General features: G+C 47.9%; 1 protein-coding gene across 1 annotated transcript; it reads left to right on the forward strand.

The window, feature by feature from the left end:
• The first annotated feature begins 408 nt into the window (after window positions 1-408).
• RTP2 (receptor transporter protein 2) lies at window positions 409-3,756 on the forward strand. Its single transcript, XM_007083567.2, has 2 exons — window positions 409-590; window positions 3,240-3,756. Exons 1-2 carry the CDS (start codon window positions 424-426, stop codon window positions 3,754-3,756), a joined length of 684 nt encoding a protein of 227 aa, XP_007083629.1. The 5' UTR covers window positions 409-423.
• The last annotated feature ends 12,220 nt before the right edge of the window (window positions 3,757-15,976 follow it).

The following is a 15,976-nucleotide window of genomic DNA, read 5'->3' on the forward strand; positions in this document are numbered from 1 at the left end:
TTTGGCTCCCTAGGGTGTCACAGTTACCATAGCACACGCTGTGCAGAATGCCTGGGAGAGCAGTAGGTGAAGTAGGAGGGTGGAGATCCTGGAAGGCCTGGATAGGTCTGACCCGGGCCTGAGCCTCCCAGCCTGCTCCTTCCACTCGGTGTCACTACCCAGCCCTGCCTCCCAAGCCCAGTTCAGGGCCCTGGAACTCTCTTGTGGGACTTCCCTCCTCCCCAGCCCTGGCTCTTGGCTCCCTGCCCAGCTGCCATGGTAAACGCTTCCAGGGTGACAAAGGAGGTTGCTGGGTCCTGTTCCCTCTGGTCCGGTTGATGAGGATTTTCAGACGGCAGAGACGGAACTGCTCTGCACCTACCTGGGCTCCTTCTGTGTTCTCGCGCAGGCTGAACGGAAACTTCCATCCCTGCCGACAGGACCATGTGTACCACCAGCCTGACCACTTGCGAGTGGAAGAAAGTCTTCTATGAGAAGATGGAGGTGGCCAAGCCGGCCGACAGCTGGGAACTCATCATGGATCCCAACCTCAAGCTCGACGAGCTGGCCCCTGGCTGGAAGCAGTACCTGGAACAGCATGCCTCGGGCAGGTGAGCGGCCCAGGGAGAAGGGGACCGTAGGCAGCCCTGGGGGCACCTTCCAAGTGGAGATGCAGAGATCAAATGGAGCCTGGTCCTGGGTCAGCTCAGGTGAGGGGGCAGAGAAGGACTTCCAGGTGGGTCAGAGAGGCCTGGGTTCTAATCCCAGCTGTACCACTCCCTCCCTGGGTGACCTTAACAAGTTGTGTTCTGTCTTTGGCTCTTGGTTTTCTATAATAAACGAAGAGCTACAACGGCCCTGCAATCTTTGACACTTTAGATGTTTGCACATTCCGTAGTCTCTTAAAGAATGGTGGGGACTGAGAGAGGAGGCCATGAGGTCTGCTGAGAAAACTTTAGTTTAGGATTGGGGCCTGTGCTCCGGTCCTAAGTCTAGTTAGTCAACTCAGTCCAATTTGATCTGAATACAGGAAGTTGGCCAATCAAAACCCTTCCAGCTCTATTGTCTATGGGCCAGCGGCCAAAGGACTTAGCTTTGGGCATGATTTCCCTTAAGACCTTAGAGCCCAGTGTCCTATGCTTTATAGGACCCTCATGACTTCCACAGTGCAAGGAGATCCATAGGCTCAGGGGACATGTCCATCTGAAACGCACATGCCTCTCTTTCTAGGGTGTGATTTGGGATCAGGACCACAGAAGGCCCTGCCCAAGCTGCCTCAAGCTCATCTTCAGGGTCTGTGCAGGCCTCTTCCCTGGGTCCACTGATTCAAGGACAGATAATGCCCCTAGACCCCCAGGGAGGCCGACAAGTGGCTGTATTTTGGGGGTGTGGACACACAGACTGGATTGTTCATGCATGTTTGTACGTGAAACGCCTCAGGTGCAGCATGCCGGTGAAGGTGGAATCAGGAGGCAGGCTGTGGGTAGGGAGCTGCCCGTGGGGAGCTAAGACCTATAAGTATGAGACCAGGTCCTGACTCTGTCTCTGACTAGCTGTGTGCACATGGATGGCTCTCTTTCTCTCCGCTTCTGTTTTCATCTCAATAAAATGAAAGGTTGACCAGATGATCCTTATGGTCCCCTTGCGCTAGGTCTGATATTTTGAAATTTAAGGTCTGAGGTGAAGCTTGAGGGAGAGGAAACAGCTCTGGATTGGTTTGATTAAAAAGGCAGAGAAGGAGGAGACGGAAAACATGAAGCTCCGGAGGTGGCCGTTGGGAGGAGTGCAAAGGCCTGGAAACTTGGGTCACGGGCCCAGGGGATTAGGGGCTGAGCTGTATGGGCCTGTGTCTCCTCCTTGCCTCAGGTCTCAACTGGTCCTATCCTGGCTGGTGACCTGTGGCTTCCAGGTGGCCTCAGGCAGGCCTTCAGAACTGCCACTCTTGTGCTTATTATGTGCACAGGCTCACTCTCCCTGTAAGCCTTGAGATGCATTAATCCTGGTGCCCCACAGCTCTGGCACAGCAGGGTGGGGACCCCGTGCTGGGGGTCAGGCTGCTCTTTGGGCCAATCCTGCCTTGAGCTATGCCGGGTACTGTTCTGGGCTTGTGTTGTCGGTGGGCTCCAGGCCTCGGGGGCAGGCTTGGCCTCATCTCTACCCCCCAGCCTGGACTATGTGATGCTTGGCATAAAGTAGGGGCTAGGTGGTATCTGTTGGACTGAATTTGAGTTCCTTGTCAGAGGTCCTTCAGAGCCATTGTACAGGGGACCCAGAGAGGGTCAGCAGTAAGGACAGTCAGGGGTCCAGGGGACCCCTGACTACAAAGCTGTTGTAACAGGGTCCTCCTGGAAGAGGTTCATCTCAAGGTTGAAAGAAACTGTCCTGGAGGTAATGAGTGTTCCATTACTGAAGGTGTGCAAGCACTGGGTGGGGGCTGAGGGAGTGGGGCTCAGCTAGATGAGTCCCAGACCACTTCCTTCCACAATCTCTGAGGCTGGGACTCTAGGGGGTCCAAGTTTGACAGAGTGGCCTGAATGTAAGTGTGCATGTGTGTAGAGGGGGATGCCGACTACAGCCCACTTTTCCAGTGTCTGTTGCAGGGCTGGAGCAGGGTCTAGGGGTTACTTGTCAAGGCGTAAGAGAATGTTCTTTGTGATGGTACAGGGACCAAAGTCTCTTAGTCCTCCCCTGCTGCCCCATCACCCATCCAGCAGTGCATCTGCTGGATTCTTGGTGGTTTTTCTCCCAAGTATTCTTGGTGGTCTATGGTCGGTAGTTAGAAGCATCTCCTTTTCTCTCCACAGCAGGCGAGAGGCATGAGCGAGCCATCTCCGAGTCAGGGGACGTCTGAATGAAAAGAGCCTTATTGGACACCATTACTCTGCAATGCACGCATGAAAAATAAGGCCCAGATTGGGGGGTGGGGGGTGAGCCCTGTGCAGCGCACAGGTGCATGTCCAGAGTGCATTGGGTTACCCGGAGCTGAGGCCACAGAAGGGCGTGCAGGAGGCAGGCAGGAGAGCCCGCTGGAAGCCAGATAGCTCCAGTGCCAGATTTCTGAAGACACTGCTCCAGGCCCAGCGGGGTTCAGTGGGAGGAGGCAGAGCCTGCCGAGCGCTAAGGAGCCCAGGGGGCAGTGAACAACCCGCCTCTATCTCTAGGCACAGGCACACAGGGCCCTTCCTTTCCGGGCTCCTCCAGGGCAGGCTGTCACTGGGAGGGAGGCCCACCTTCTGCATCCTTCCCTCCCCTCCCCGCAGGTTCCACTGCTCCTGGTGCTGGCACACCTGGCAGTCGACCCACGTGGTCATCCTCTTCCACATGTACCTGGACCGCGAGCAGCGGGCGGGCTCGGTGCGCATGCGCGTCTTCAAGCAGCTGTGCCACGAGTGCGGCACCGCGCGGCTGGACGAGTCGAGCATGCTGGAGGAGAACATCGAGAGCCTGGTGGACAACCTCATCACCAGCCTGCGCGAGCAGTGCTACGAGGAAGACGGCGGCCAGTACCGCATCCACGTGGCCAGCCGCCCGGACGCGGGTCCGCACCGCAGCGAGTTCTGCGAGGCCTGCCAGGAGGGCGTCGTGCACTGGAAGCCCAGCGAGAAGCTGCTGGAGGAGGAGGCCATCACCTGCACCTTCTCAGGGGCCTCCAAGCCAAGCGCCCAGGAGGGTTCCGGCTACAGCTTCTTCTCGCTTCGCTGGTGCCTCTTCGGGGCCGCCCTCTGCCTGCTCATTGTCTACCTGCAGTTCTCCTTCCGCAGCTCTGCCTTCCTTTAGTGGAGCTGCGCCCATGGGGTGGGAAGGTTCTGGCTGCAGTTCTTCTGCAGAGTCAACAGGACTCTGGACAGCTCGCTCCGGGCCTCAGTTTATTCCTCCATGGAATGGGAGGTTTGCTCTGGGAGATACTTAATGGTCCTGCCATTAAAATGTATAGTGATGGGGGAGGGGGAGAGGGTCTAGGGAGGATTTAGGCCTGGTGGTAGTAAATAAACCCACAGGGAGGTATCTTCTCCCTCCACTTCCTCCACATCCATCCCGACCCCTCCTTTTGCTTCATTTCCATATCCCGCATCCCATTAGGACCCCCATTAGGTCCTGTCTTGCCCTGGCTTCATCTCAAGGTCGTCTTCAGCTGCCTCTGACCATCCTGCCACGGTTCTCCTCGGAGAGGGCAGTGATCCCACCCTATGCGTGAATATTCAGTGCATTTTCATTCAGTCCCTCTCCTGGAGAGTCTGCTCCCACTCTTCTGAAAGTTTCAGATTGTTACTTTGGTGCTCGAGCCTGCCTGGCTGGAATCATTTAGAGCTGCACTGTCCAATATGGTGGCCAATATGTGGCTATTTGAATTTAAATTAATTAAAATGAAATGAAATTCAGAATTCAGTTCCTCAGTTGCACCAGCCATGTAGCAAATGCCCAGTAGCCATATGTGGCTAGTGGCTACCATACTGTGCCGTGCAGATGTAGGAAATCATCATAAAAATTTCTAGACTAGAGCTTGAAGTTACTAGTTAAACGTATGTGGGCTCATAAAAATAAGAGAGGGACACAGGTTTAAAGGTGCAGCAGGAAGCCTTCGGGGGGCAGGGACAGGTAGGCGTGTGGTGTGTTAGAGATACACAAATAAATCTGTAACCTCTGTGTTGCTGACCGTCAGCTGATTGGAATTTGTGGGTCCCAGTGTTGTCTAAGCTTATTTCCTGGGAGGGGGGAGGACCTGTTGAAATTCACTGCAAGGTGATGGGACGCTCTTTTGGTCTCTCTTGCTCTTGCTGTGTGTGTGTGTGTGTGTGTGTGTGTGTTTGTGTGTGTGTGTGTGTGTGTCAGTTTGGGGCTTCCAGAATACATTTTTGTGTTTTGAAGGAACGTATGAGCTATGGCACCAGTAATTACCCATAATGGAGGGAGATGTTCCTCTGTCATCCTGAATGAAAATACCTTTGTAGGCAATTCTGTGGTTCTCCCAGTTACTGTGGATGGGGAGAGAAGGGGTGTATTAGGCAGATCTGTGGATGTAGATCATTCAGGTGTTGGTGGGGCTATGTGTCTCCATTCAGGGGAGGTGACAAGCAAGGGGAAACATGAGCAGAGGAGGCAGACAGTACCTGCACGGTTATTGATTGGCAGCCTGCGGACTCCCTGATGAAGAATACAGTAAGATGTGCGAAGGAATGCTATGCCAAGACTTGAGATCTGGGTACCAGTTCGAAGATACAGTGGAATGAGTCGGTAAAAACCCATTACCACCCCTGGGGGGAAAAATGGCATGAAGTATATTCTATGGTTAAAAGCTGTATTCTGTCCATTTGCATCCATAAGTCAGCATTCATTTACTCAAGCCTATTTGATTAGCCTGTCCTAAGTTCCAGGATCACAAAGGTAATCAGGCACAATGCCTGACCTGCAGGGCCCGTGTTGTGTGCCAGTCCATGCTGTGATAGAAAGGGGGCAACCTAATCATACCTGAGGAGTGGTTTCTTGGAAGAGGAGTCGTTCACCCATGATGTCTTGAAGGATATATGGAAGTGGTCGGGAGGTCAAGGTTAGGGCTGGCAGGCAGCTCAGTTCATCCCAGTTGGAGTGAAAATGGAAGTCCCCAGATGCAAAGCTCATTTCATGTTCAGGAAGCAGGAAGCGACCAAGTACCAGAAGAAGCCAGGAAGATGGAGCACGAGAGGAACCTGGGAGCAGGGGCCAGGAATAGGTGGAAAAGCAAAGTAGGTTGGACTTGGGTGAAGGTGGTTTTCTCAGCTCAGGTAAGGAGTGAGGCAGGAGCATTTTAATTTATGGTAAATATTTTATTGTCAGTTTCAAAACTTGTCTTTGAAAGAGAGCAAAAAGGTAATGGTGAACAGCAATCCTACTCCTAGTGCCTTCTAGAAACCTTTGAATGCCTGCAGATGTTGAGGCTTGCAACACCTGTGTATGAGAGGAAGCGTTCAGTCTTACCTCACTATAGTGTTCATCCAGCCTTCTCTCTTGCCTCAGCAGCTGAGAATAGTCTCAGCTTTCACTTCAGGGATCAGAATGGATGATCTCTTCAAGTGTTCTGCGGGCAATGAGAATCTGGGCTGCAAATCACAAAACTATTAACTTCAGTCAAGGAACACAGAAAGCTTTGTTTATTCAATACCGAAATAAGGTCAACTAACTATTTTAATAATCCCTGAAAGTAGGCAGTCTGTTTCTGGTCCCAATTGTTCATGTATGTTGAATTCAACTGAGGGCAGTTACAGTGCAAATGATTTTCCTTTTTTGCTTTTTTGTTCCTTTTTGTTTCTGCAATCAAATACATCACTTCCTTAAAGATTTAAATATACATCTGTCCATATCCATTACATATCGTAGATGCATGAAGTAAGAATAAATGCATCAAATAGAATAAAATACGTAAAACTTTTCATGGTGCGTGTGTGTTCATATAGCAAAGTGCTTATATAAAGGATGAGAAAGAGAAGAGCAGTCACGGACATCTGAGGGCTGGTCTGGCTGCCACGGTTACGTTGTGGTGGTCAATTCACATACCAACCTCAGACCAGACCCCTCTGGGACGATGCTGGATCCAGGCAAGCACAGGACCACTCCATAATCGTCTCCGACTACAAATGGAAGCATGAACATTGTCCAAACCACACAACATCACCAAACTGGCCCCTATTGTGACCAGTATGAGTGGTTGCTATTTCTTTGCCAGTCATACCTTCTGTCCTTCCAGATAAGACTAAAAGCACTCCATCATAGAATTATCCCCACTTTCTGATAATATCCACTCCAGAGCACAGCCCATTTACATGAACCTTCCCCTCCCCACCCTCCCCCGCCCACCCCCCTCCCCGCACATGTCCCAATGCTATAGTGTGTCTTTTCTAATACCCTCTTCCTGAGATTCCTCAGGGTTTCTAAGTGCATCCTCCTTCTTTGCAATGAGTCTAAACACCTAACTTTGTTCAGTAACACTAGTGTTCCTCGTGGTCTTTGGCTGAAGGAAACTGACAAGGAGGTTATATAGCCCTTCTTCCACTGTCCATGAGGCTACCAGATGTCTCAGTGAACTATAAATAAATAAATAGATAAATAAATAAATAAATAAATAAATGCAGAAAGATTTTCTCTGACTGTGAGATATTTAACTGAGAAAACCAAACAGTTGACCAAGTAAAATAAAAGTCAAGAATTAAGAAATTTTAAAAGGGTGTTTCTAGGGGCGCCTGGGTGGCTCAGTCGGTTAAGCGTCCGACTTCGGCTCAGGTCATGATCTCACAGTCCGTGAGTTCGAGCCCCGCGTCGGGCTCTGTGCTGACAGCTCAGAGCCTGGAGCCTGTTTCAGATTCTGTGTCTCCCTCTCTCTCTGCCCCTCCCCGTTCATGCTCTGTCTCTCTCTGTCTCAAAAATAAATTAACGTTAAAAAAAAAAAATTTAAAAAAAAAAGGGTGTTTCTAAATCTGAGGATAGAAATGAAATAAACATATTTGCATTTATTTGCAAATTAAGGAATGCAACCCCACGTAAAAATTATTTCTGTTTTAATGCTTTTTAATCCTTTAATGATTTATTTGATAGTATTGCTAGGTTTTTAAAAATCACTTTCCCATGAAAAGTTAAACAACAAATGTCTATTCTAGTACTCATTATCTTTGCGGTTTTAGAAAATGTATTTTTACCCATATTCTTACATCTATTTCAGGGAAGTTACATAAGCCATTAATTCCTTTGGTAGAATGGGGAGAAATTTCACATACCCTCTTCCCTGCCAGCTTGGATTTTCAGTTTTGTTAGAATGAGCTAGTATTTTATAACTAAATTCAGAAAATGCTTTATGGCTTACATGGTTTCTTTAGAGAATTATATTAGACACATGCATTATGTTTCATAATATTAATTTAGGAATTGACTTTTACATTTTACAAATTTATTTCTCCCACCATCTCTATACCAGCCCACTCCACTTTAGAGGTCTTTATTTTGGTTTATTTTCTTCCTTTCATTTGAAGTACTTTTATGAGTAATATTTTCAGAGAAGGTCTGTGCTTGGTTTGGCTGTCTGAGATTTCTGTTGTTCTTATTTCCCCAAAATAGCTTGGCTAAGTACTGTATTCTGTGATCACAATCCTTTTATTTTATTTTATTTTATTTTATTTTATTTTATTTTCCCCTCTCAAAACTTGGTAGGCATTACTGCAATGTCTTCTGGAATTTATTGAGACAAAAAAAATTGTTATCAGCCTAATATTTCTTTTCTTTTAAATTGCCTGATATAATGTAAATGTGTATGTGTGTATATATGCACAATAGTTTCACAATTCTGGTAAAAATACAATCTAGAGAGTTTCTAAGGTTTTGCTTGTTTCATTTTGTCTACTTTTAAAAAAAAAAAATTTAAACATTTTTATTTATTTTTGAAAGACAGAGACAGAGCACAAGTGGGGGAGGGGCAGAGAGAGAGGGAGACACAGAATCCAAAGCAGGCTCCAGGCTCCGAGCTGTCAGCACAGAGCCCGACGTGGGGCTCGAACCCAGAAACTGTGAGATCATGACCTGAGCTGAAGTCAGACGCTCAACCGACTGAGCTGCCCAGGTACCCCCATTTTGTCTACTTTTTTTTTACAAAAATGTTTTTAATGCTTATTTGTTTTTGAGAGACGCAGGGTGCAAGCAGGCGAAGGGCAGAGAGAGGGAGACACAGAATCTGAGGCATACTCCAGGCTCTGAGCTGTCAGCACAGAGCCTGACTCGGGGCTTGAACCCATGAACTGCAAGATATTACCTGAACCAAAGTCAGACGCGTAACTGACTGAGCCACCCAGGCGCCCCTCTTTTGTTTCATTTCTTGCAGTAACGTCGTCCACAGAGGAGAGGGAGGCATTTATTCTAATTCTTTAGATCGTCTTCATGTGTTTGAACTACAATTTTTCATACCTGCAATGTCTTCTCTGCTGACGTTTACAGCAGGGGGATGGGGAGTGTTCTGTTAGAGATCGTGCCATGTCTCTTTGAATTATTTGCTCTCAAAGGGAGAAGAAAAATGCCTTATTTCACGCAAGTTTTGTTTACTAGAAGAGAGGTCTTGTTGCCAATCGGGTGGTGGGAGGGGGCCTCCCTCAGAAGCAGCCTCCCCGCATGGCCATAGGAGCAGAGCAAAACAATTCTCTGCATTTTGTCGTAGATCAAGTCACAGGATCATTCTCTCTCTGGCTGGCATGAATACCTTATTAGCAGTTGACTTTATTAGGCAGCGTCCCCTTGCTTACATTTCTGCAAATTCAGTACAAAATGAGTGCAGTGACCAGATGTTCCTGCAAAGGGAGCTGGTGTGGTTCCAGAGGTTGGGTGGAGATTTGCCCCCATCGACTGTCATCACTCACCTTCATCTCTAGCCTTGCCTTCTCCAAGCCTGGCAGGATGAGTTCATGCTCTTCTCCTAAGGGAGGTGGTCTTTTCCTCTCATTCCTGAGGTGAACTTTTGTTTGCATATGGAGATCCAGACTGGTCCACCTTCGGTCTCATTGGGCTTGCCACCATATCATACATATATCTCTCAGCATGCTGGGAATACAACATTTGTGGTTCCCAATAAACGCAGCTCTCTCCCTCCTTTGCATTACATCATTCCAACAAGGAATTTGGAAAGTTAGGAAGGTTTGGAAAATAGGTGTGTTGGCCAAAGCACACCACCTTGAACCTGAAGCTACTACTTCTACCTTGCATGTTAAAATCTACTCCTGTAAATTAACTTGAATCTTCACTAGATCACGATAGTTGTAAATAAAGAACCTATAAAGATTTGGATACATATTAGGTGATATTTCAGGAATTATTATTTTTTTACCCAGTACATTGTATTCGTGTGTCTCCAGTCCTTCAAAGAGTTCCTTTCTTAGCTGTGGCCGTAGTTCTGTCCTAAAATCCTCTGTCCCCTTTTCCGCAATAATAGGATCTTAGCGGGGCACACGTCTCACAGAGTACAGAGTGCTCACCCGAGACCCCTTTGCAGGTAAGTATGACTATGTCACTAAGTCCTGGTCAATTGGCTATAAGTTACACGGAAGTTACAGGCGAAAAGCTTTGTGGAAACTTCCTTAAAAGACAGTGTTTAGGTTCCTTCTGGCTACTTAACAGAAACTTTGTGGCATAAAACCACAGTAACCATTTTGTTATCTTTCACCGGCTGCTGAGGGTCAGAAAGGACTCAACTGAGGACTTCGGATTCCCTGTGCTTTGTGTCTCCTGCAGTTGCAGTCAGTTGCTGGAGCTGAAGCATGTAGGTCTGGCTGGGTAACTTTTTTTTATGTAGTCGTGGGTCTCCTCCGTGCAGGCTATTGGGCTTTCTCGCAGCAGGGTCACCTCAGAAAGGGCCAGAGCAGACTGCCCTGATAGCTGAAGGCATCGAGAATGAGTATCCCAGGGGCGCCTGGGTGGTTCAGTCTGTTAAGCATGTGACTCTTGATTTCAGCTCAGGTCATGGTCTCACGGTTTGCGAGATCGAGCCCCACGTCTGGCTCAGAGCCTGCTTGGTATTCTCTTTCTCTCTCTCTCTCTCTCTGTCTCTCTCTGCCCCTCCCCCCCCCACTTGCACTCACTCCTTCTCTCGAGATAAATAAATAAACTTAAAAACAAAAAGAATGGGTATCCCAGTGAAGAAAGCAAAAGTTAGAACTTCTTTTATGACTTCGCTCGGCAATCGCACAGTATCAGTGCACCATATTCAAATGAGAACATTCACAAAATCTGCCCAGTTACAAAGAGATGGGGCAGGGACCTCACCTTTCAACAGGAGTTTGTCAAAGGCACATCTTAAAACATACAGAGAGGGAGCTACTGTTGGAGCCATCTTTGAGAACGGCAGTCTTTCACAGGCAATAACCGTGTGTCTCCTTTGCTCTCCTCATTTTATCCTCGTTTCAATCCTGCCGCCTCGACTCAGGTGCTGCCATCTTTGGTCGTGAGGCCCAAACCACACACGGCAGAGGGACAGATAGAAGTTACCCACTAGCTAATATCACCAAGTGCCTTATCAGCCATGGATCATCAACCTGGAATTTTATGCAAGAGAAAAAATAGATGTCTTAGTTCTTAAAGCCACCGGCTGCTATTTTGAGTGTTTGGCCACCGGAGCTGAGCCTGTCCACCATGAACACATCAGGCTTGCCTCCCGATTCATTGGTCGGTTGGAACCTCAGTCACGTAGCACTAGGGGCTGTTCCCCAAACACACCGTGTATTTCTGCTGTCCCTGGTCTCCAGCACACTGATCTCCAAGACTTCAATTCTCTGGTGCTTATTCATCCCCAATGGCTGGCTTATTCCCTTCAAGTCCAACAACAAGTGCCATCTCTGAAGATGCTGTCTCAGATGCCTAGAGACAAAATTAAGGACACCATCCAGCACATTCCCACAACGTGTTTCTTTTTTTTTTTTCTTTTAGAGAGAGAGAGAGAGAGAGAGAGAGAGAGAGAAAACAGGGGCAAGGGGCAGAGAGAGAAAGAGAATGAATCCCAAGCAGACTGGATGTGAGCCTGGAGTCCGGCAACGCAGGGCTCGATCCGACAACCCTGGGATCATGACCTGAGCCAAAATCAAGAGCAGGATACTGAACTGGCTGAGCCGCCCAGGCACCCCCCACAACCTGTTTCTTGAACCTATGCATAACAAATCTGTACTATCTGGGATGACGGCTATTAGCATATCTCTGAATCGTCTGCTGCACTGTGAATTTCTTGAGCGTTTTACATTTACACGCTTTCTTGAGAAGCGTTTTACATTTATCTTTCTTGGTCCTCCTGTTTGGCCATTTTCCAGGGCATCAACCTCAGAGTCTCATTACGTTTCGATAGTTTTGTTCTATGAATCCCTATTTACTATCTCCATGATGATAGGAAAGAATTTTGCATTCATAATTTTGTGTTTATTTTTTAAAGAGGCCTCTCCCTCTGGATTCACTTCTTTCTGTGAAATAAGAAGTTGGAAATGTTCTCTGAGGAGTGAGTAGACTGATAGAAGGAGATGTGCCCACATGTACTACAGACACATGGGACAGGATCAGCAGTCTGAGAGAGACTAAAGAGTGTGGCCATCTTAGGGACTGGTAGGCACATGCATTTTCTGGAGGGTGAAGCATTCATGGGAACCAGACCTGAAGAAATTGAAACCACATTCCCGAGAACCTCAAAAACATGCATAAAGAGTGTGGACTTTTTTCCAGAAGGCAGTGATTTGCATTTGGAGTTTTGAAGGGAGAAAGTTATATCATCAGAAGTGTCTTTAGAAGTTGAATCAGGTGAAGTGTGTAGAATATATGTGAAGGAACTGGGTTGGGGTTTGGGAGAGAGAGTCAACAATGGAAGACCAGTTAGGAAGTTGTTAAAATAGTTCACAAGAGGCGTAATATGGTCTTGAATTAGAGTGATGACCCATTATGACAGCAGTGGTGAGAAACAGCAAAGAAAAACATATTAAAGATTTCACAAGATGTGATTAGTTAAATATATGCCACCAAAAAAGAAAGGGAGATGGGGCCCCTGTGTGGCTCAGTCAGTTGAGAGTCTGACTCTTGGTCTTGGCTCAGGTGGTGATCTCACAGTTTGTGGGTTCAAGCCCTGTGTCGGGCTTTGCGATGACAGCACGGGGCCTGCTTGGGATTTTCTCTCCCTCTCTCTCTGGACGCCCCCTCAACTCATCCTCTCTCTCTCTCTTTCTCTTTCTCTCTCAATAAATAAATAAACTCTAAAAAAATCAATCAATCAATCAATCAATCAATAAAGGAAAAGGAGAGAAATATGGAAAGAGAAGAAGTAAATTTAGACATCATTAGTGTAAATATGATCATTGAAGACATTGATTGACAGTCGGGTCAGCATTCATTCAATATCAGCTTTCTGTGAGCATTTCATGTGTTCCAGACAATCTTCTAGGCAGACCAAGATGGGAGGGCATTGACTCTGCTGTTGAGGAAAACCCTTTTGCAAGGAGCCAGACATGCAAACAAAGCATTGCTAGACAATGAGGTAATTGCTACAGTGAAACAAAACAAAACAACACACAGATAGGTGTCTTGCCTCAGAATTATTTAGATGTAGGGGTCTGCCCCTTTGGGTTATGGGTTCTAGAAGGACCAGGGCATATGTGGTTTGCATCAGTCCCCTGGAACTGCCAAGAGTAAATCTGTGCAGAAATGCCCAATCTCTTTTAAAGAAGAAAATGGGACTTTGGAAGGATCTGGAAGACACAGTTTTAGATGGGCATGGAATCTGAAGACTAAAGGGGACGAGAAGGTTATGGTGTGCACTCGTTGCTGGCTGCAGGAAGCTATCCCTACCAGAACTCATCCCATCTCTCCTTGGATCTAAGAACACAGCTTTCCTGCTACACTAGTCCTCTTGTTAGGAACCCAAAGCTGACTGTGTTCCTCTGTGACCCCTGCTGTCACATGTTGCTCAGCCAAAGGATTTATTCTTTGCCAAGGCATGGCCTTGGCTCATCAGTGTACCAGGGAGTTTTTATGACTAGGAAGTGCCGAGCCAGGGTAAGAGGGAGACAGCGAATGAAACAGATGGTGGTATAAACAGGTTGCAAGCTAAGTGGGTTTCCCATAATGCTGTTGGAAGAAGGAAACCCTAAGACTCTTCACATTTATGCTTCAGCATTCCGATAAATACCCACCTGCCACCAGTTCACTGTGTGGTCTGGCCAGATCGTTGCACTCCTCTGGACTCCCATCAACACACTCACCTACCGTGCCTACCGCCATCCTAGGCCTGGTTTCCAGTCTCACCAACTGATACATGTGTGGGCATTGAGGAACTTACCAGGGAAAAAATTCCACTGTTTACGTTAAGTGGGATTTAGTTGATCAAGATATGTCTGTCTGAAGGGGTCTTGCAGTAGCAACCAAATTGTAAGAGGGGATGCTACAGCCCCTTGGTAGAATCCACCCTTTGGACGAAAACGTCTGGAAGGACAAGACTGACTCTGTAATGCAGCCTGCGGTTTGGAGGGGGAGGGGCGGTCCAGGTCCAGTGGCTGTGAGTTGAATCCTGTTCTGTCTGGTTCCCTCAGAGCTGTGGGAAAGGAGAGCCTTGGTTAGTCTCTTAGTTCCCTGTGGCTGCTGGATCAAATTGCCACAAGCTGGTGGCCTCAAACAGCAGAAACACAGTTCTGGAGGGCAGAGGTCTGGGAGCAAAGGGTCAGGCCACGATTCCTCCATAAGCTTGAGGGTCCCGTTCTTTCTTGCCTCTTCCAGCTTCTGGTAGCTGAAGGCGCTCCTGACCTCGTGGCCTCATCCCTCCAGTCTATGCCTCTCTTTCACATGGCCTTCTTCCCTGTGTTTCCTCCTTTGTCTCTCACTGGCTTTGGATCTAGGGCCAGCCAGATAATCCAGGATGATCTTACATCCTTAATTATACCTGCAGAGATCCCCCCCGCTTTTTTTTTTTTTTTTCAAATAAGGTCACATTCACAGGTTTGGGGGCTTAGAATGTGGACATATTCTTGTAAGGGCTACCATTCAACCCCTTATAGTTAGTGAACGCTGCTGTTTCTACAGCCGGGGGCCAAGTTGTTTAATAGCATAGACTCCTGGCTGCTAAAACAGCAGCGAGACCCTCTGAGAGGACGGAATACAGAGGAGAGAAAGGAGATGGGAGGGGAGCATTGGCTCCCTGGGGCAGCAAGGCCTGCTGCTTGGTGCTCCATGAGGCTGCGTGGCAGTGGGGAGAGCAGCAACCCGGAATTCCCAGGGGTCCAGGCGGAGTGCAACGCACGTGGGCCATGGTCCAAGGTAGCACGTCTCAGACCGAGGTTTATGACTCAGAGTGAGTCACACAGTTTTAATGGGTCGTGACGAGCATCAAAGACAAAAGAGATAGAAAAGAAGGGAAAATGCCCGAGTTTATTACAAGTATTAAAGGGAAGTATTGTTTGGAGAAATGTGTGCAGGGGTATATGTATGCACCGGATTATGATGTAAAATGTTTTCCTTATGTTGGTTGCAGTCAAAAGTTTGAACGCCACTGGTGTAAGAGCCCTGGGCACGGCAGTTTGGGGCATCATGGAGGGAGCAGTGGTCCAGGGAAGTGTCCTTGGCTCTGGGCGTAACATTGGGAATGACGGGTCTTGCCAGGCACCGCAGTGAGTGATGGTGTGGATATCTGCAAGAGGGAGCATTCAACACGTGTGAGATATCCTTGGGGGCCTCCCCCTTCTGGAGGGACCTTGCAAAGGAACTCACAAGCGGGTGAAAAAGTGATTATGAGACGGGCTATAACTGGGACATTAACTGCGAGGACAGTTCATGCGGCTGGAGGGCATTCAGATGACATATGGGAGGACGGTTGGTATTAGATCTGCAGTTTCCAAACAAGCCTTGTGTTGCTATAAAACTTTGTGGCCGAATCGTGTGCAATGGCACAGAATCCCCGCGACACGCCGTTCCCCTGTCCCAGCAGTCCCCAAGGCCCATGTACAGCCAGCCCTTGGCCTAATTTGGAAAGCTTGTAATGACTAACACTGGCTTGGAAGGCGCTTCTGGTCCCTTCTAGTGCGAATTCTTTGATTCTATGGCTCGGACAAAATTCTGTATCATTTACCAGATCGTGACTTCTTTTTGAAGCCAAGGATTGAATGTTGGTCATCTCTGAATCCCCCCCACAGTGCCTGGCACAAAGTGTTCAATTATAGAGTGTTTGAAGAAAGTGGTTCTTTTTTGCCTCCTTCTTGGCAATTCTGGGACCCACACAGTGCTCTCCGCAAAGTGGGTGCTCTTAAAACGTTGGAGGACTAAATAAATAAAGGAATGAATAAAATCCTGCCCTGAAACTGTAGAGAAAGCTGTCGTGTACCAGTGGAGCCAGCAGAGAGCAGAAGAGCTCAGTTTAACGACAGCTTCCTCCCCCGGAGAGCTGAAGCAGCCGGGCGCAGCCAGGACAGGGAGAAGCAGATCGGTTTGTTTTATGGGGATTAGGAAATGCACAACCAGAAAAGGATGGAGACACAAAGTGTGA

Source organism: Panthera tigris, chromosome C2 (assembly GCF_018350195.1).
Source record: "Panthera tigris isolate Pti1 chromosome C2, P.tigris_Pti1_mat1.1, whole genome shotgun sequence".
Classification (NCBI taxonomy): Eukaryota; Metazoa; Chordata; class Mammalia; order Carnivora; family Felidae; genus Panthera; species Panthera tigris.

Bases quoted from the DNA above. Each gene is read 5' to 3' on its own strand.
- RTP2 (XM_007083567.2), top strand. From the start codon at position 424: ATGTGTACCACCAGCCTGACCACTTGCGAGTGGAAGAAAGTCTTCTAT. The intron at 591-3,239 runs GTGAGCGGCCCA...CCCTCCCCGCAG, and splicing joins GAACAGCATGCCTCGGGCAG to GTTCCACTGCTCCTGGTGCT.